General features: G+C 33.9%; 1 protein-coding gene across 1 annotated transcript in view; it reads right to left on the reverse strand.

The window, feature by feature from the left end:
* ADAMTS16 (ADAM metallopeptidase with thrombospondin type 1 motif 16) overlaps positions 1-22,507 on the reverse strand; it is a 261,354-nt gene that overhangs the window by 115,031 nt on the left and 123,816 nt on the right. The window contains exons 12-17 of the mRNA XM_001370697.4: positions 18,613-18,761; positions 16,358-16,530; positions 14,132-14,262; positions 12,199-12,322; positions 11,523-11,767; positions 8,260-8,398 (exon numbers count right to left, since the gene is read on the reverse strand). Coding sequence (XP_001370734.2) covers positions 8,260-8,398; positions 11,523-11,767; positions 12,199-12,322; positions 14,132-14,262; positions 16,358-16,530; positions 18,613-18,761 — 961 coding nt within the window. The remainder of the gene's footprint in view (positions 1-8,259; positions 8,399-11,522; positions 11,768-12,198; positions 12,323-14,131; positions 14,263-16,357; positions 16,531-18,612; positions 18,762-22,507) is intronic.

Genomic DNA, 22,507 nt, shown 5'->3' on the forward strand with positions numbered 1-22,507 from the left:
GAAATGATTGGGAATAGAGATGTCTTGGTCACCTCTAAGATCTTCTTACCTCTAAATTTATGGTTTTTAGGGAAAGGAACAAAAATATAAAAGGAGATGGAAGGAGAAGAGTTTGAGGGAATTATAGAAAGGGATATAGAAATATATTCAGAATTTCATTTTTCTTTTATATATTTGTCGATGTTCAGTTATGTCCCATTCTTCATGACTCCATTTGGGATTTTCTTGGCAAATGGTCCTGGAGTATGCTATTTCCTTCTCTAGCTCATGATATAAGTAAAGAAACTGAGGCTGACAAGGCAAAGTGACTTGTCCAAGGCCTTGTGGTTAATGTCTGAGGCCAGATCTGAATTCACAAAGATTAGACTTCCTAACTTTAGGCCTGCCACTCTAACCACTGCACCACATAGTTCTGTATTAGATTTCATTCCCAAAGTACGAACCATGCCACTTTGATTTTGTCCTACAAGCTTCTGTTTGTTCTTATATTGGAATTTAGTCTGTTTTCTAATTTAACTTCATTACAAAATTCCTAACATGTTTTATTTTAGTTGCCTCCATTTGCTTATTCTACTACTCATTAGACAACAATATTTTCTCTTCCCCTAGCAAGATTTATTGCCCAAGTCTCAGTTCTGCCAAACACCCAAACTCTAAAGGTTTTATTATTTGAGTGTCTAAAAGGATGAAAAAAATGAAAATATTTATGGTATGATTTTTTAGACAATGCTTCATCTTTCATTCACCCCTCTGGATTCTTCTTTTCATGTCATTTGTCTAGTATATATCACTGCCATAAATTCACAAACTTATTTTCAACAGCTTCTATTCCAATCCTTTAGAATTTGACTTTTTTGACACATATATTACTTTCTTTTTTGTACATTCATATTAATAACTCAAATGTTATTAAGTTGTATACTTACTACTAGAAAATACAAAAATAAATTGAAGCTGATTAATTTATATAAATGACCATTTATTGTAGAATTTTAATATATTTTATTATTCCAGTTTAAAATATGCAAATATTCTTCTCATCACCATTCAGAAAGTAATAGAGAAAATGAAGAAGTGAATTATTCTTACAAAGATTTAATATAATAATTTCTTCAACTTTGTTGAGGTGAAAATGTTAGTGGAAACTGTAATGGAGGACTCTTATCCTTCTCCCATTCTCTTCCTAGGCTCACACAAACTATATGACATAAAACTCTAAAAGTAAGGGTGAGTATATTTTCTCTTTGTAGCCAAACTCTATATACATATATCATTCTTTTGAACACATATGCAAATCATTAATAAAGGGTGGTGTATAATTGAAAATGTTACCCTAAAAAAGAACTACATTTCTTGGGAGCTCATTGACTTCCTGTTGTTAAGTACTTCCTGTAGACAGGGGATATTAGGTAGGGAAGTGGAGGGTCCCGCCCTCTTTTTGGCCCTGTTGGGGAGCCTGGTGGTGGTGAGTGGGGATTTTGAAATGGCTAAACAGCCATGGGCACATGGTCTTTTATTTTTGTATCCTCTTTATTCCTTGATTTCTAATGATCATTAATAAATCTCCAAAAATATAATATTTTTGTTATTGAGACTAATTTTAATTTTTTCAGTGGAGAAGAATTAAATCTTATTTTTGCATAACACTCATATATTTAATATTTTAATGTATATTACATATTTTTGCTTATATCTTCTCTACTGTACCCTAAAGTCCTTGAGGGCAAACAACGTTTTTTATTTGTCTTTATTTATCTTACTCCCTCATTGCTACCATAATTATTTACATATTTAAAGTCCTAAATGCATATTAAGTTTGTTGTGCCACAAAATTTACACTCTGTATAAAGAACTATTAAAGAAAGGCATCTTTTTAAAATTTCTTCCAAAGTAGATCTTGATGTCACGAGTTCACTTTTTGTTCTTTTTCAAAGAGTTTAATATCTTACTCTTAATCTTTTTAACAATCTAAAACCTGCCCTCATCCTTACTAAATATTCACATTGATGCCTGGGGAGCCCAGCACAACAACCTTTCTCTCCTCTTAAGCTTCCATTCCAACTCACCCATGAGGATATTTGTATTTTTAACATTATCAACTGATATTTTACTACCTCTATGATTTTGTTCTCTGAAAACTTTCTTTAGTTACCATATCTTGTCCTTATAGTTTTTCTGTTTCATTCCTACTAACATCATTCTTTGTCCCTACTGGGATCTCTAGTTTTTCCATTTTCTCCTTAACCATAACCATAGTCTTCACTTCACAATCTTGATCCTATTTTTTAAATCAATTCAACTGAACACTATATTCTACTTCCTTTACCCATTGTCTTCTTAATTACATATTGCTAAATTCCAAAGGTGGAATATCCCTCTCATCTATCTCCTATGCTCTTCATTCTTGACACTAAATCACCCTGGTAGAATTCAAACAACCATGCTAGTTCTGTAAAGCCCAAATTTATGTTAACTAAATTCAACTCTAGAATCATTTGAGTGGAATAGTAGATACAATGCTGGGTTTGAAGTCAGGAAGCCCTAAGTATGAAACCTGCCTAGTGGTATGACTGTGAGCATGACAATTAATCATTTTCCCTCTTGGTTTCTTCATTTGTAAAAATAAGGATAATAATATAACTTACCTCAGTGATTGTTGAGGATTAAGTGGGATAAAATATTGTTTTACAAGCCTTAAGGCATTATATAAATTTATAGTTGTTGCTATTGTTATTATTGATCATCAACTATGCTTTCACCAATAGAAAACAATCTTTTTATTCTTCCTTATTATTCTATTACAATGTTCTCAGTGGCTAATCTTATCTTCTTCACTACAGCCCAAGGTACCACCCTCCCATCTCTTGCAGGAAAGGGTTTCCTCTTCTTTTTAACTGAGAAAATTGATGTTATCTACAATGAACTCTGCACATCTCAAAACTTCTCAATCCTGTAAAATATTATGTTTTCATTTAGTACAATTGTAAAGGAATGGGTAACACCTTTTTGTTAAGCAAATCTTTATTTGTGCCCTTAATTCTGTTGCCTCTAATAACTCTAATAAGAATTTCTTCATTCAACCATTCTCTATCTCTTTATTTATTGGTTCCCTTAATGCAACTTAATAACTATGCCTAGGGCTCCTTTATCTTTAAACAAACAACAAATAAAAGCACACTGATAAAAAAAAACAACAACAACCTTCCTTGGCTTATATGTATTCTGTATTAGGCTAATGTCCTAGATCTCTCTACTCTGTTATAGAAAAAGACTTCTAGAAAAAGTAATCTACATTCATTACCCCTACATCTTCACATTCTATTTATGTTTTAATCTTTTCCATTCTGGCTCCATTTCTTACTAACTGAACTAAGCTACTATTTCCAAGGCTACCAATAACTTCTTGATAATTTTTTCTGTTGTTATCTTACTTGACTTTTAATACCTTTTAACACTGTAGCCATTCTCTTTTCATGGATAATGTCTTCCATCCTGCCTTTTTTGTAACTATTCTTAAGTTCTCTTATTTATCGCACTATTCCCTGTTAGTCTCCTTTGATAGTTTGTTGTAAACCTTCTGCCCAGAAAGAGTAAGTGTCACTCAGATTCTTTCCTTGGTTCTACTGTCCTGTCTCATCCTCTTCTCTCTCCTCATCTTTCTTCTTCCATCTCCTTTCTTCCTTATTCTGTGTCATCTTCTTTTCTATCATTCCCCTGATTATATAATCACTTCTCCTGGGTCTAATATATTCTTATGGAGAAGACTCTAACTGTGTGTCTCTAGTCCAAACTTCTCTCCAGAATGCTAGTTCTCTCTGGATGTCCCACTGGTGTTAAACTCATCAACTTTCCTTCTCAACCTACCTTTCCCATAAGTTTTCCTATCACTCCTGTCACCCGAAGTCTATAATTTCAGTCATCTTTACTTTTCCCTTGGAAGGTCTTCCTCTCAAATCTTGTCATTCCTTTCTTTTGTAACATGATATAAGGTTCACTCATATAATTAAGATCCACAAAGCCACTTCCGTTATTCAGTTTTTCATTCTTTCTCACATGGATTAATGATAGTTTCCTAATTGGTCTTTGTTTGCCATTTCTCTTCCCCACAATCCATCCTCCAAATATCCATTAAAATGCTTTCCCTATAATTGTGACAGTGTCAGTTCAAACAAAAAAAAATTGAATGACTCCTTATTGCCCCTAGGATAAAATGCAAACTCATTAATCCCATATTGAAAGCCCTTTAAAATATAATTCTAACCTATCAATACATTTTATGTCATTTTTCTTTATTCATTCTATAATCCAAGCTATCAATTTTTCCCTTATAGTGTTTCATTTTCTGTTTGTTTTGGGGCTGGTTGGCCAGTTTGGAATTAACTTTATCCCCATTCCCGCATTTAATAATTCTTAGTTTCTTATAGGGAGCTGTGCTGGTGCCACCTCTTCTTCAAAACTTTTTCTAACCCTCCCAGTTTTTATAACAGAAGTTTTTGAGAGCTGACTGATAAAGTTTTGGTGTGAGCATTTATATCTCAGAAATAAGCAATAACTACAAATTTGATTCATTGTTTTTAATTATTTAGACATAAGAAAATATAATAACTCAAATTAAACTTAAATTTTTGTTTCTATACTTTTTTCCTTTGGAGACTCTTTGTTAAATATTTACCATCATTTTCCAGGATTACTTTTTAAATCTTCCTTGAGCTGAGCAAGAGTGAAGTAGAAGGCAAAGACATCACCACCCAAATGCCTAATGATTTCAGGATTATAATAGTAATAATAACTGGCATTTATGTAGTGATTTAAAGTTTGTAAATTGTTTTGTTCATTATCTCATTGAAGCTCCTCAACATCATGTTTTTATACATTTTTTATTTTAAGGACTATTTTGTTTTTGTCTTTGCACACTCATTGCCTGGCATAGCCCACACACAGTAGATACTTAATAAATGCTTATTCAAATGGAAAACTAATGCTATGGATCAAATAAAGCTACATTAGTGATTTGTAATGAAAGAAGTTGTCCTTAATTTGGGGATAAAATATGTATTATTTTGAATTGTTCTCTTTTTTAGGTAATGGAACATTTGGCTTTACCTGTTTGTATTGCCTTGTTTTTCTCATGGTTCTTAGAGTAGGAAAATTTAGCCAAGAGATTAGGCAGGAATGTAAATGGAATACCCAAATGTCCCGGCAGTAATCAAGAAGCCTCCTAGTTTACTAAGAGTAAGTCTGGGATTGTGGAACAGGCAAATGAGCTTAATATAAAACACTCAGATGGACATAATTCTGAATCAATAGGGAAAACTCTGGACTAGGAAGATACCATTTTCCTTTGGGAGCCATAATGGAGTAAACTACACATGGAGTATTGGCTCTCAGCCCATGAGTAAATTATGATGGTCATGGTTTCAGTCAGAGAAATTTTAGAGAGCTAAGACCGGCTAACAAGTGGAGGACTGTCCTATTAGGCTATGTAAAATTATTTTATCAATATTTCTAATTGCTTTTCACCATAAATATTTTAATAACCTAGCCCATATAATGTTTCTGTCTTTTTCAAAAATATTGTACCTAAAAATCAGGATGATTTAGGAAAGAAGGAAAATGGGTGAGATTCAAGTGATAAGTCACTATGGCAGAGGCAAAGGGAGAAAAGAAAGGCAATTAGGGTTCAAGTATAGCATCTCTCTGAACACAGAGAGCCACAGAGGGTTTTAGTGTTGAAAGCTGGGATTTTTCAGATCAATAGGTTTTAGAAAGTAGTGAAAGTTGAAGACCTATGTCCAAACTCAGATCTCCCGTGGATCATTTATAAGGAATATGTGGCATTATGGAAAACTGGCTACACATTATCAAATGTTAAAGTCAAGGGCCAGATCCTTCAAAACTGAAAATTTGTGAGTATTAAATTGACCACCATTTTAGTCCATGTAACAAATACAATGGAATTTCAATCGTGAAGTACCTACAATAAATGTTAGAATACAAACTCATGTCAAAGCTAATATTAATGAAGCAATCATATATTATTGCTATTATGGTAAAAAAAAAAAGGGTCAGTGGTGAAATGTTTTTAAGGTGAAATCCTTACCCCCCCCCCAATTCCATAGCAGTCACAGAATAAATACTAGTCCAATCAAAATAGGAATTGAGATAAACACTAAGAAAAGAATGGTACTAATGGACAACTACAATGCATCATAGTCATCTTAGTAGTTGTACTTGCTACTCCTGTATTTGGCGGCTACATGAAACAAATGGATTTTCTGTGTCTTTGTCTATCTTAGTCAGGTTTGTTAAACAACTCTGATGGCCAATATCCAGTGAACTACTGTGTAGCATCTACACAGAAAAGGCTATGTATGTCCTCAGCTATCTCTTTTCCCCTTTCTCCTTCTCTTCCTTCCCCTCTCCTTAGGTAGCTGCTTAAGGAGTTGAGTGAAGTAGAAGCCAGCTGCTTATCAACTTTAGAGTTGAACTAAGATATACCTCGGGGCTAGTCACAGAAACCAAAAAATGACAAGTTTTAATTAGGCATTTTAACATTACCCTAACATTTCTTCCCTGACTTTTACATCCTAAATCACCTCCATATACTAAAATCTAATCAGTTCTCAGATGCCAAAATTAAACAAGAGCTGAGAAAGTCTTAGTTTAGGGTTTAGAGAGGATATGTATAACTAAATGTATAAATCTATTTCCAAAAGGCAATTACATGATTATTGGATTATTTATTTCTTCTTATTAATTGAACTTCTATTTTCTCTACCTCCATTCATAAAAAAGACTGTACATAATAATTAAAGTGGTTTACATTGAAGAAGTACAAATTGCAATACTTCAACGATTGGTTTTTCATTAAATTTTATGAGAGCAAAATCCTAGCATTCTGCCACTTTCTCTAATTAGACCAGTCGTTCTCAACCTCTTAATTTGTAACAATAAGAATACATAATGCATATCAGGTATTTGCATTCTGAATCATAACTTTAGCAAAATTATGGTTTTGAAGTAGCCACCAAAATAATTTTTTGGTTTGGGGTCACTGCAACATGAGGAACTGTATTGTGGGGTCAGGGCATTAGAAAGGTTGGGAATCATTGAATTAGACAGGTGAATGTGATAACATAACTCAAACTGACTTTTTTGTTTGTTTCCTAAGTCTGCTAGTTGGATGAACTTATCTTCCAGAAGTATTTATTTAGGTAACTTTCCTTGAGGAGTACAAACTATTTTTTAAAAACCTTCAACTAATTCAACATCATAACAAGGTTGTCCATAAGCAAGAAAGGCAAACTGATTGACATAGGCACTATGAATCTATCTTTTTGGGATGATTACACATTATACATACTCCTGATAATCTGGCCAACATCCTGTTGGCCTATCTATCTTTCATATCTATGTATCTATGTATCTATGTATGTATCTATTCCTTCCTTCCTTCCTTCCTTCCTTTCTTTTTCTTTCTTTCTTTCTTTCTTTCTTTCTTTCTTTCTTTCTTTCTTTCTTTCTTTCTTTCTTTCTTTCTTTCTTTCTTTCTTTCTTTCTTTCTTTCTTTCTTTCTTTCTTTCTTTCTTTCTTTCTTTCTTTCTTTCCTTCCTTCCTTCCTTCCTTCCTTCCTTCCTTCCTTCCTTCCTTCCTTCCTTCCTTCCTTCCTTCCTTCCTTCCTTCCTTCCTTCCTTCCTTCCTTCCTTCCTTCCTTCCTTCCTTCCTTCCTTCCTCTTCTATCGTAGATAGATACTGATACTAAGTGTTGGTCCCAAGGCAGAAGACCAATGAGGGCTAGGCAACTGGGGTTGTTTGTCCAGCGTCACATATCTAAGAAGTATCTGAGACTACAGTTGAACCTAAGTCTTCCTGTCTCTAGGCTTACTGTACCCATTGAGCCACCTAGCTGCCTCCATAAATGAATTTTTATCATTTGCTTCTATACCTTTGAATAGGTTGGTCCCATGACTGGAATGCTCTCTTCTCACCTCCACCTCTTGGAATCTTTAGTTTATCAAGACCAAAGCCATTTTGGATACCTCAGTTTCTAAGTGATTCTCCCATGCATGAGATTGTTTTACATTTATTTTTCATAATTTTTGTATATGGTTTCTACATATATGTAATTTTCCTCTGTAGAAAGTAAGTTCTCTTCATAGTGGTACTAATTTACTAATTTTATTCTTAGGGCCCAGAATCTCTATTCCTAGCACATATTGGTTGTCAATAAATACTTATGATTGTACAGTGCTGCATTACCTTCACCACAAGTAGCTGAACATTCAGAACGGATGATGGCCCAAGTGTAGTTGTGTTTTGACCCTGGTTTCCTCTCATTTTCCAATTTAGGGATAGAATATTCCCAGCCAATTCCTGGGTTCCGACCTTGAAACAGAAGCTAAAAAAAACAAACAAACCGGTAATAGTGACAAAACAAGGAAGGAAAAAAGTAAATCAATTCAGGTGACTTAAATATAAGCTACGTAATATAAAAACAAAATTAAAAAACCCTCCATGACAACATTGCCTAGGAAGAGTGAAATCATATTTATAATATTTTGTTCAACCAAACTAATATCAGCTACCTCAAAATAAATTCTTTGCCAGTCCCTAGAAGCGTCAACTCTAAGAAAGGTCACATTTCACACATTCTACACATTTTGGTCATCCAGTCTCCACCTTGCCCCCCCCCAAATTTCCCCCCCCCAAAACACCTTGAAAAATCAAGGCTCTTTAATGTAATTATTCATCTATCACCTAATGACTCTATATACCTAAATATTCATAAACAACAATGAGATAAAACTGAGTCCTATGGGGAGAGGAAATCAAATGTAAGAATGAAATGTCTTATTTAGTCATCTTTACTGACCTGTACTTATTCATGCCTAGGAACAGGAGGAGGTCACATATAAACTGAGTATACATAGGTCATCTCTACCTGAAATTCTTAGTTGTTTTTTTTTAAGCCCTTACCTTTCATCTTGGAATCAATATTGGGTATTGTTTCTAAGGCAGAAAAATGGTAAGGCTAGGCAATTGGGGTTAAGTGACTTGCCCAGGGTCACACAGCTAGGAAGTGTCTGAAGCCAGATTTGAAGATAGGACTTCCCATCTCTAGGACTGATTCTCAATGCACTAAGTCACTCAGCTGCCCCCTTGAATTCTTAGTTTAAAAAAAAGAAACATTCTCTAGTCCTCTTGAAATAGACATTCCATTGATTCTCATCCAGAAAAGTTTGACCTTTTGGATGTTTCACTTTGCAATCTTTTCATTCTTTTCCTTCTGAAATTCTTCCTAGGATGTTTCTTTTAACTTGAATTACATTTGGTATGACTAACTCCATCTTCCTTCCCAATATACCCCAGTCCTTTTTTTCTTAAAATTTCTATTGATGCTCTACTACCTCCAAGAAATTTTCCCTTTATAACATTATCCATCCTCTATCCCACCAGCATAATTCCTGCCACCTTAATCTCCTTAACGTACTTTTGAAATAACTATTATATCATTTACATATTTATGTGGACTACATATTTATCTGCCTCAACTACAATATTAAACTGGAGAAACATACCTTATTAGAAAAGAACCAAAAATGATTTAATAGAATTAAAATAGCACTGCATGCTGGAAAAGTATGCAACTGCAGTTAAATGTATACATTTTTAGTTTATGGATTTATATCCACAAATGTGAGAGTTTATGCATAGCAGTTTAAAGCAGAACATTTGGGTGAAAATGAAAGAAGAGGGAAACAAAAATAATGTGACCATTGGAGCATACCATAGCCTGCCTGGTCAGGATGACGTTTTTCAAATACAGATTACCAAACTGACAGAGAGGCAAGATAGAGTAGTGAGAGGGGACTTCTCCAGCTACCCAGCCATCTGTTTCAAGTCTCACTCTGTCAAGTCAGAGTACTGGATAAATTCTTGAATTAACCTTGTGAACAATTTCATCTCTCAGAGGGCAGAGGAAGCAAAAAAAAAAAAGGGAAACTGCTACTCTGAATTTATTAACCAGGAAAAGCTGGTTGGTGATATCGAAGTGGCAGCAACCTTGGGGAGAAATGGCCATGCATCATGGAATTTATACATGTAAAGGAAGGAAGCACTTGAGTATGATTTCAAGGAGATTTCAAAAAGTCCAGATGTGGGATAGGTTGGTGCCAAAGACAGATACTTCAGAAGGGATTATATGGGTCAAGAGGATCGGGAAGTTTTGAAATTTCAATTCAGTGTAAACAACCACAAATTATCCTAATAAAAGAAAAAATATAGGCAATATCAGCTCAGAGTATAAAAATATGAAAACAAAAAGATAAGAAAAGGATATTTATAAAAAGATTACACAAACCTATGAAAGCAGAATTAGTCTGGTTATCAGAGAATGAAATATGGCTTGTGTAAAGTACTGAGTACAATTAATATAAAAACTTTTAAAGGAATATTTGAAGCAATAAGTTGAATAAAGAAAGAGGGGGAAATCCACTGCTTGAGCAAGAATCAGAGAATGATGTAATTTTATAGTTAGAAGTGTCATTTAATCCAGCCTATACCTGAAATAAGCATTCCCTCTGCATTATACCTAACATGTTAGTCATCTGCTTTTTCTTTCTAGTCTAAAAAAATAAAATATTTCCCAACATTTTCTTTGACCTTTTAATCATTTACCATGGCTGTTTATTCTGCATTTGGCTATCTCTAATTATTGGAAAAAATTTTTGTATCCTGTTTAAATTTGTCTCTTTTACCAAAGCTCCAAATACTACTTTTAGGAACCAAGTAAAAGTCTAATCCCTCCTACACAAATATTTGAAGAAAGTTATCACTTCCCATTGAAGTCTTGAAGAGATCACTTGCTGTGGCAAAGGACATTTTATGTAACTAAAATGTCACCTTCATTTCAGATGGAATAAAAGGAAAGGAAAAGAAGAAATAGAGAAATAGAGTAGCTACTGCCCTCTCTCCTCCAAATCTTGCTAATCCAGAGAAAGGCAAAATTGGAAAGAAAATTGAATTTGTCTGAAACATGATAATACATGACAAAAAACTGCCAATACAGAACCACACACCATTTTAATTGGATTTAGACTTTTTTTGTTGTTGTTGTCAGTTCCACTTAACAATGATTTCTGTGAATTGTAAAACTCTTTGACCACACACAGGTTTGTGCTATATCAACTTTTGTTTTAACTAGTTCGACAGAGGAACACAGTGCTGCTGTGTTTTAAAACACACTCAGAACAACAGCCTGATAGATTGTTTTTTTTTTCCTGTAAAATATGCACAGCAAATATCTTAAGTGTCCAATATTCATCACTGGATGTCATGTCAGTCTAAAATAGCAAGTGATTTAACTGTCAAGTGCACTGTCTCCATCCACCTTTCATTTTGGGAGTACTTAGAGATGTATAAGAGGCAAACTTATTAACCAAACCAATAACTATATGCATTCCTTAGTACTGTCTGAAGTCACCTCTAGCACTATACATCCAAATCATGAGACAAGACATTACCTCTACTACTAAGGTTTCATTGGTTGGTCCAGAAGATGTTAAAGACTCTGGTTGATTATATGACCGTCTGTAGTCAAAGACAGTACCAGAAAACTTGTAACGGCCAGGCCAGTCCACTGTCCAGTAGCCATTCAGGTAGTATCTTTTGAGGGCATTACGCACAGCGATATAGGAGGTAGATACGTTCATTTCGTATATGTGAATACTCCGGGCACCAGCAGGAATGGTAACAATCTGATAGTACTCTGGATGAAAGGAAGAAGGAACATGTAGCCTTTTTTTCTGAAACTGCCAGGACAAATACTGCAGCACTTCTGTTCTTTGTAGCTGAGACCCAAGGATAGAAGCCCAATCCACATTAGAATCGGTATGAATATCTGCTTTGGCAATCATTTTCTTTAGAACTATGAATCACTTTTTAAAATTGGAGTGAAACTGTTGTAATTTTGACTATTCCTACGAACCACTTTTACTCAAATAACCTAGCAACCACTCGTTTTTTAATCAAAACAAAAACTTGAGAACCATTATCCAAAGCAGGAAATGAAAAAAATATAAGATCTTGTTGAAACCTGGGATCCCCTGCTGCTTTCACTATTCAATTCAAGTCCATCCCCCAAAGAAGTTCTAGCTTAAAACTCCCAGAAAACCCAGGGAATATATGTAAAATACTCACGGTTCGTGTAGTGGTGTTTGGCATAATGACCCTTGTAAAGTCTGCAACTCGAATTATTTCCTTTGCACACCCCACAAGAATCTTCAGTGGCACTAGAACCAAGGACATGGTCACAGCCAACTGTCTGGAGGACATGAGATCATGCATTTGTAAATTCAGAAGAATAAAAACGTACTTTTTTGGGGTGCTTTTATGTTATAACACACTTCTTGGCACATTATTTTATTTTGTCCTCATTTAAAAAACAAAATTAGATACTAGGTGTATTGTTATCCCTGTTTCACCAGCAAGGAACCCGAGACTTAGAAGAGGTAGAAAGTTTTCATTCAGTCATACAGCTAGTCATTATCGAAAGCAAGATTCAAAGTCAGGTTATCCTGAAACCCAGTTCAGCATTCTAGTTGCACTTCATGATGCTGTCTCACCAAACATAAGGAAAATACTCAATTCCATTCAATTTAAGTCAATAAGTATTTGCTAAACACAAATAGCGTGTAAAGTACCACAGGAAGAAAACAATTCTTGTCCTCAACAAACTTTATAAAAATCATGATAATGCATTCCTTCCCTTTATTTTTTGCAAAAAGCATTAATAAACTTATGCTGCTTAATCAAATGACCAAATAAGTATTTATTAAAGCAATTTAAAGCACAGGACAGCAACAGTTCTTATGCCCACAGAAAGGGATATTCAAACCCCCAAAATTTTAGACCTATCATAAATTAGACCTCCATAATATTTGCTACATACCAACATCACCTCAAGCCAAAATTATTAGTATTATTTTTATTATTTATTTATTTTTATTTATTTAAATACATATAAATTTAATATAAATTTAATATATTTAATAACATAAATAAATTAATTATAATTTAAATATTTAATTATTATTATATTTATTATTATTATTTATTTTTATTATCCATTGTTAAAGGGATATAGAAGAATATGATGCCCAGAGAACATTACCTAGAAGATTGATTGGAATTCATAGCATATATGATATTGTCTTATCTAACTCTAGAATATGTACAGAGAAATATTTGATTCTACAATAAGATGATTCTCAGCAAAGTGATGAAATAATTGCTGTGTTATTTTCATTTTAAAAAAAGAATATTTTCTGGGTGACCCTCGGCAAGTCACTTGACCCCCATTGCCTATCCCTTACCACTCTTCTGCCTTGGAGCCAATACACAGTATTGACTCCAAGATGGAAGGTAAGGGTTTAAAAAAAAAAAAAGAATATTTTTTAACCTTTACCTTCTGTCTTAGAACCAATAATTTCTATTAGTTCTAAGGCAGAAAGAGTGTTGAGGGCTAGGCAATCGGGGTCAAGTGACTTGCCCAGGGTAACACAGCTGGGAAGTATCTGAGGACAGATTTAAAACCAGGACTTCTTGTCTCTAGGCCTGGCTCTTAATCCACTGAGCTACTCAGTTGCCTCTTTGCCATGTTATTTTCTGAAAAATTCTTTTTCAAAAGTCTTTACTATTGTTCATCCCATGTCCCTCTGTAATTGAACATTATAACAAGGCCAAGGCAAATTTCATGAAACAATTCAATAAAAGATCTAAAATTAACATATTTGGTGAATCACTTTGAAAAGAAAAGACAGAAAATTTCTACAAATTATGGAAATTTTGACCTGGAAGACACTTAATAGATTATTTGCTCCAAATTCTCTCAATTTTCTAACAACAAAACAAAAACTCAAATTTTCTGTGCAATTGCCCCAGGGCACAATAAAAGTTGCTGACAGACCTGGGAGTGTAACCCAGCACTCCTGGCCTTCCTCCCTGAAGTTTAAAACTGTATACTTAAAAGTTAACAATTCATGCTGTTGCTTGCATTTATGTTATCTGAAACGGCATCTTAATTGAGTAGCTAAATTAAGTCTATAATATAATACCTTTTCATCATTATTACCTCGCATATCCCATCTATACACACATTGCGAGTGTCCTCTGAGCATGGTGTTCCATCTTTGACTTTATTTGATAGAGAAAAGAAGAAATCAAATCCTTCTGCAATACAGTAGAGTTTGCATAAGTCCTGATCTTAAAAAAAAAAAGAAGAGAGAAACACAGAGAGGATACTTTACGTTATCTATGATCATTTCTCTGAAATCTGGGGTGGAGATGATTTCTTAAATTGACATAATGTCCATTTATTTCTAGGAAATAGCCCAAGTATGATAATATTTTTTTCTAAAAAAGAATCTTTAAGTTATCAAATCACCATATTTTCTTCTTCCTTAAAACTTCATTAGTTTAACCAAAATCTGGCGATATTCTGTTTACACTCTAGTGTTTACTTCTCTCCTTTTATTTGCCAAATAATAGGAATAACCAGGTATATAAAAATGCATGCTGAAATACAACACAAATAACCACTGAACTGCTTCATAATCTTTACATTCAATTAGATGCAGGGCGCTTTTATACTGATGAAGGGAAAATATGTAGATGAAATCTCCAGAGAATAGTGCTTTATATCAACTTGGATTTGGGGGGGGGTGAAGGAAATCTGGCATGTGGAGAGCATGAGTACTAGCATATTAAAAAAAATTTTAAACCCTTACCTTCTGTCTTGGAATCAATTCTGTGTATTGGTTCCAAGGCAGAAGAGTGGTAAGGGCTAGGCAATGGGGGTCAAGTGGCTTGCTCAGGGTCACACAGCTAGGAAGTGTCTGAGGCAGAATTTGAACCCAGGACCTCATGTCTCTAGGCCTGGCTCTCAATCCACTGAGCAACCTAGATGCCCCTGCTAGCATATTTTTAAAGTCTTACAAGGAGAGTCCACAACTTTCTTAGGGTAATCTATTCCAATATTTTAACAACTTTCAAAGCCTAAATCAGTTCTAATATAAATCTATTTCCCCTTGTCCTGTCTTCAGTAAAGACAGAAAATATTTGGCCATTACTTTTAATGCTGTCTGAAGAATTTCAGCATGGGATATACTAGAAATTGCCTTAATATTAAATATAGAATCTGTTGCTATGGGAAAAGGATTTTTAAAATAATTTTATCATAGAATTATAGCACTTTTTAGGCTGAATAGGGTCTCAGAGTTCATCTGGCTTAATTCCTTCACTTTTCAAATGAAGAATTTTAGTCCAAAGGCTAAATGACCTGCCCAGGATCATGCAAGCAGTTAATAGCCAAGCTCAGGCTAAAAGTCAAGCTTCCTACCTCATCCTACTACTGCCAATTTTTTTTTCTATCACCTCTCTAGTTACAGCAAAGTTTTGGTTTGGTTGAAGACAAAAACGATACCTAGAACTACTTTGTCTCAGTTTCCCCTCCATCATTTTACTCAAAAACCTAAAAGTCATGCAGATAAAAACTTAATTACTAGAAAGAATAATCCCCTGAGAAGGGCTTTGTAGGATCAATTGAATTCTATCTAATTAAACAAACATTTACTAAATGCCCGCTAGATATTGCTTGATATCTATGTCCTTGTTACAAAGATGTTTTATATTATACAGCAGATTTCAGGCCATGCAAGAAATATAGACACATTAGAACTTCTTCCTCAGTGAAATTTTGCATGTCTTCTACTAACTTTGTTTTGCTATGCCATCATAATGTTAGTGAACAATCTTTCCTATCTGCTCTTGATGTCTAATTCCTGTACATGCTAAAAATAGGCAACTTGGCTTATCCTCAGATTGAGAAACTCCAAATACGTCATTATTAGACCAAAGAAAATATCTTTATATAGATATTTACATTTCATTCTGCTATTCTGTCCAATAAGCTGTTTACCACATTGATAAGAATAATTATAACAATGTTTTCTGTTCTTCAGACAAAAGACGGTACTTCCATTATCAATGTGGAAAGCTCCAGGAATTTTTTTTCCACTAGCTGTGAAGAGCTTGCCCTTATCTACATACACTTTTTCACTCATGTCTTCTTTTGCAAGATAAAGCTAGGAATATTGTGTGTGGCTCTGGAAAAGACCAAATTCAATGGCCCGTACTGAGACTGAACCATATTCTTGTTGTCTGCCACTAGCTGGAAAACAAAGGATCTTTTTCGAAGATTCTCTCAATAGCAAAGCCATAAATCATGTAATCTTCAAACAGAGAAGGATGCTGGGAAAGAATATACTTAATATGCGTGTTTGTTTGCTTTGAAATTTACCTTCTACTTGAGTGTAAGGCTTCCACTTGTAGTACCATCCTCGAAATTGCTTGCTGTTGTACTCAGCACACTGGATGGTCCTAAAGTCAATGCTATTCTGGGGACAGCTCTGACTGTTACAAAGTTTCAGTGTCCGAGTGGAACCCTCACAAAATTTTCCTCCATGTGATGGCCTGAAACACATGTTTAACAGTCCTTTTTAAAATGTGCTAATATGATGAATATAGATTCATACATTTTTCCACAGATACAAATATATTTCATTAATTAGATTCCTCAAGAAAAGGGGTAAGGCATGTCAGAGATGATCAAATGACTCATCCTCACATTTTGAAAGTGAAATAAAATTATTTTATAAACAATACCTATTTAATTGGCATCAAGGATCTTAGTGGAAGAGGTATTTTTTGCATGTGGGTGTATGGGTTGGGGGGGACGAGAACAAGTATGGTCTATAATTTTTGATCAGAAGAACTATCAATGCTGGAACTCTCTGTCTCTATACCTACTTGTATACTTGTCTGCTCATTACCAGTTACATAATTAAATGGGACAAAAATAGATTAAATGATTTCCTCATGGGTATAAATCTAGTCTATTTCAGAGGTAAAAACCTTGAACTCAGGTCTTTCTGGTTCTAAAACCAGTCTTCTATCTATTATACCATCCTCTTGTTTATACAAATGGGATAGTTTCCATTTTAATGCAAGGAACAGAAAAAAATGTAATAATTGATTTGAGGTCTTAAATAATGAGAATAATTCTGGTTTAAAATCATATAGAAGCACTATCTTTCTTTACTTGTAGGATTTAGAATTATTCTGTTTGCAAACACACAGAAAAGCATAAGTGGTAAATCAGTTTGTAATGATCACAATTTATTAATGTGAATATTATATATAATTTGTAATTTTCCTGAGGGCTGCCCTCTATATTTTAGACCTAAAGAGGGATGATAAATAATGAAGCTATTCCTTAGAACAGAGATAAGAATAATAAATACATTCCCTTTCTGTTCCCCCTGCACACAATATTGATGTCTTCATACATTCACACACATTGATGTTTCTTCCCCATCAGCCCCTTGAATTGCCTTACCTTATGAGATCAAATAAAATGAAATGCTTCAGAGGCAAATAAAACTATCAGAATGTCCAACTTTTGATCGAATAGCATTAAAAAGAATGAATTTGATTGTTAATTATTCATTTTATTTCTGTGTGCCTCTATATCTCTAGACAAGAGTATAACCAATCCCATTTTCAATAAGTCTGTATTGGAAGGCACCAAACATACTGAGAAGATGGATTTATATATGGTACTTATGAAATAATATTAATTTTAATTTCTGTTTAATCTTGTTATAGTCAGGTTGCTATGAACGTTTAAAGGTTGGGAGAAAATATTTGGTAGAAATGATGCCTCATTCTGTCTACAATTTTTTTTAACAAATAAAGCAGATTATAAATTTCTAAAATCCATGTATATCAACATATTTGACTAAAATTTTAAACATGGCATTATAATTAATATGCCTTGATAAGGGTAGAATATTAGTCAATCATTTATGGTATTTTTATGGCATTCTGATTTTAGATACAGCTAGGTCTAGGCAAATATGAATGTAATTTTTATCAGACTATGTAATTGACTTGTGAAATATTCATATAAATCTCATAGGAATGAATATGCCTATGTAAAATTTGGATTTTTTTTTTTACCAACTAGCAGGTTAAGATAGCAACAACTTTTATTGATAAGATTAACTAAATGGTCCATTTTTGAACTTTTTCACTCAGGCCTGAGTTTGTAAATCAAAATATTGATGAAGTTTTATGTTTTCATAGATTTTTTCCAGTCCTTCATTATCTTAATTGTTTAATCTTTATTGCAAAAAAGAAGATACAAAGACTCTCTTTCCTGATGTCATCCAATTTTGTGGAATATATGAGATTCTATTTAGGAGTTATCTATTTTAATCCTTAATTTCTAATTTTCATAGATATTTGTTCTGATTTAATGAGGTAGTTTTTGGCCAAATATGTATTTAATGTTTCAGAAGTACATTTTTAGTCAAATATGATCAAGTGCAAGAAACTACATTCTAATGAAGGAAACACACATTAGAAGTTATTTTAATTCCTCTGGATAAATCTCATATATGCCTCAGAGGTAAGAAGAAATTATTTAAATATTTTAAAATCAAAAGAAGAAGTAGTTTAAGGTTTAAAAGAAGAATAAAAATGATTATGTACCTTGGATTAGTACAGTGACGATCTCTGTGCGATATTCCTCCTCCACATGTCCTAGAACAAGGAGACCAACTAGACCAATCTGACCAATGTCCATGGGTTGGCTTGGGACCCTCATCACCATATTTCACACATTGACCACCACGGCACCACTGTAAAATTAAAGTATGATATTTTCCCTCGCATTTTCACTATAAATATCTTCTAAAATAATTTTTATCATCAACCTAGTCACTATAGAAGTTAGTACAACCAATATAATAAAATATGCAATATAGAAACCTCTGGTCTCAAGGAATTTATAGCAGAGAACTCCTAAATGATGGTAGGTAGTTCAGTGTTTAGATTCCCAGTCTGGAATCAGAAATCCTGAGTTCAAATTTGACCTCAGACACTTATTGGTTGTGTGATCCTGGGCAGTTCATTTAAACTCTGTTTCCCTTGGTTTCTTCATAAAGAAAATGGAGATAAAAATACTTAACTCCAATGGCTATTGTGAGGCTATAATTATATGATATTTGCAAAGCACTTAGCATAATCCCTGACATGCTAAGCACTAGAAAATTGTTAGCTGGTTATCCTTATAATTTTTTTAAAGCTAGCTTTTGAAAAAATTTTCTACAATTTCTGGTCCAATATTACATAAAAATCAGTGTAAAATCCACATTAGAAAATTGTATGCGGACAGGTTAGCACCTATATAGCTTTGAATGAATGCATTTATTTTTGTGTAGGGGTTACGTGCACACACGCACTCATGTACACACACACACACACACACACACACACACACATACATTAGCCAATAACACCTGCCTTCTCAACTTTCAGTACAGTGAACTGTAACCTCTATTGTAAATTTAGGTCAGGGAATTACAAGGCCTTTTTTATATCTCACTTTAGGTAAAAGCCCAATCTCAAGTGGAAAACTCTAACCATATGGTTCAGCACCTTGTAATTATAGGCTAGTGCCTTTATGCTTTCATTGTAAAACACCTGGTCTCTGTGCCTCTAAGTTATTAGCTCTTGGCATGTCCAAGGTCACACAGCTTTTCCCAAAGATAAAACAATTCAGATAGAATTTCATTTGTCCCCAAACACCATTTGAGATATTATCAGTGCTATTTTCTCAAGAGAACTGAATGGTAATCTCAAGTCTCAGTAAGATATGTGTAATTTTTATTTCTTGTATTTGTCGGTGATCTTGGGGATTTAAAATTCACTTCACGGGTGGCTCTGATGCCTTCAACTCTGCTGGAAAATCTTAAAGGAACTTACCCGTTTGTTTGAGTTTTGGCAAAGTGCCAAAAGGGGAAGAGGGTTGGTGACTACAGTTTTACCTTACATCTGACAAAATTTGACTGTTATTTAGGCATGGAGTCTGTCATCCCTAAGGTGTTAGCTTTGTCTGATTCACATTTAAAAAGAATACAAATTAATTCTAGTGAAAATATTATCCAAAATATTTGTCTAATGTTTGAAGAAAACAGAAATAAAACTAATTTTAAAGCACGTCAATATTGTGATCAAAGTTTCATTCATCCACCTCTTTCCAAAATCCAAAAGGAAATAGCAATGAAAATGACCAAAACTATTCATCTAAAAGTTGGTGGAGACTATGGAACACAGGAGAACTTTGATTTGGGACCATAATGTGATGTCTGCCTACTTAAAATGAAAAATTTCCTTGGATTCTATGACATCACATTCTTCTGATTTTTCTTCTGACTCCGAGTTTCCTCTTCCTTCTGCTCTATCTTTTCCCTCCTCTGCTTTCTTCTCTCTCCACTCTTCTTCATCTGGTGTACCTCCACCCCACATTCCACTGCCAATTGCTTAGTACATTTATCCCCAAACTTATTGTGAACAGCCATTTGACCTTTCTCATTAGAGTTTGGAGATCCTGGGGTTGAGAAATCCACCAGTTTGTGCCTCTCCCATATGAGCAATGATAAACCTTTATCCTTGCTTTCTACATTTTTCTCCTTTGAGATATTTAACATGGCCTTAGCTCTCTTCTTTATGAACTCTTCAAACTGTTTCACTGACTCTAATAGCTTCTCTGAGTACATCTGTGTTGCCTGGGCTGCTCTACTTCTCTCACAGAATGTCCTTCTTTGTCTCCCATCTTCTTGTCCTAACTATCCATTTCTTTCAAAGGTACCTCCATTTTCCTGACCAGTCTGGTTCAAAACAATAGGACCATTTTCATCTTCTCCCAGTATTTCTTTGGATTTCTGCATTAGTCCTAATGTTTTTTCTACTCTTCCTTCTTAATGTTTCTTCCACCCTCATTCTAGTTCAAATTTTAAGCCTTCACCATTTCACATATGTGTGTGATGACATCATCATCTCATTCCAACTTAAATTCATTCTGATCACTGCTGCTAAGTAAATGTCCCTAACGAGTGGCATTGATCATCTTATTCTATTTTTCAGGAACTGTCAAGGGTTCTTTATTAATTATAAGATGAAGCACAAATTCCTTAGCCTTTCTTTCATGACTTAACCTGCTCTCACTCCTCTATATTATCCCCTTTCTTCAATCAAAGACCAATTTTCTTGAAGTTAATAATCAAAACTTTCCATCTTTCATTTATTGTATTCCTGGCTATGTGGTTTTTCTCATCTTAGAAATGTCCACTTTAAAAAATAATTATACTTAAACAAAAACAAATTCTACCCATCTTTTGAGGCCTAACATATTGTTGCTTCTTTGTAAGAGCTTTGTTCACTCCTTCAGTCCACAATGAGCTCTTCTACTTCTAATCTTTAGCACATATCGTCAAAACTGCTTATTGAGGCTCTGACCTATTTCCTCAATAGCCACTGCTGTTTAACTCTTTTATTACCATTTTATACATTGCCCTGGCCAAAGAATTGATCATTTAATACCTAATTCATGTGTGGTAAGTTTCTCTGTAGTAGGCAACAAACTGTCTGACAATAAGATTAAAAAAATGTTTTTTGGCTTGGTAGGTTTTTCTAGAGCTCGCACTTAACTGGCAGAATCTTTAAGGAATTGTAGTTACCTTAATGCCTGATAAACAGAGTAGGATTTTTGTCACCTTTTTTGACACTTAAAGAGATCATTTGAAGCATTTTTTGAGACTTAAAGAGATCACTTGAAGCATTAAATCATTTATTCCAATATCAACAATAATGCCCAAAGAATTTACTCATAGTACCTACCATCATTTTATGCACATAGTAGGCACTTTACTAATATTTCTTTAATGAATGAACAAGGATAAAAGTTATTGTGATATTCAGTACTGAAGAAATGCACTTAATTTTTTAAACCAATCTTTAATATTTATTTATATGATATTGCACAAATTTTTATGATGCTACACTGACAAATTAAATTATATCGCACATGTTTTTATGATGGTACACTGATGAATTAAATGATCCTTGCCCCACTCTTTCAAGTTTACCTAATTTAATTCTTGAAATTTACAATATTTCATTTATAATTACTTAAATATAAATCCAGACCAAATGATTCTAAGTGTACAGATGATGTATAAAATATTAAAATTTTAATGTGTAAGGAAAGGTTTGTGACATATTTTAGAATCTACATCCTCTGAGGTATTAAATCTCTATAATATTAAGAAATCAGTCTTACTCTGTGCCCTGTAGGTCAACATAATTTCAACTGAGCATCTGTGTTACCTTTATGATCCCTATTACAATTATACTTTAAATGTAGGCAGATGGCTGGAGCACTAAAGTTACCTTTAGATGGAAAAATAACAAAAAAAGCAAAACACTACAATTATATGCCAGAATTTCATAATGGTTCATGAGTTCAAAGGGAGAGACTATGAGCCATCCAAGAAATGTCCACATTTCTATAAAACCCCACTATGAAAAATAAAACCTGGCCAGG

This window comes from Monodelphis domestica, chromosome 3 (assembly GCF_027887165.1).
Source record: "Monodelphis domestica isolate mMonDom1 chromosome 3, mMonDom1.pri, whole genome shotgun sequence".
In the NCBI taxonomy this organism is placed as follows: Eukaryota; Metazoa; Chordata; class Mammalia; order Didelphimorphia; family Didelphidae; genus Monodelphis; species Monodelphis domestica.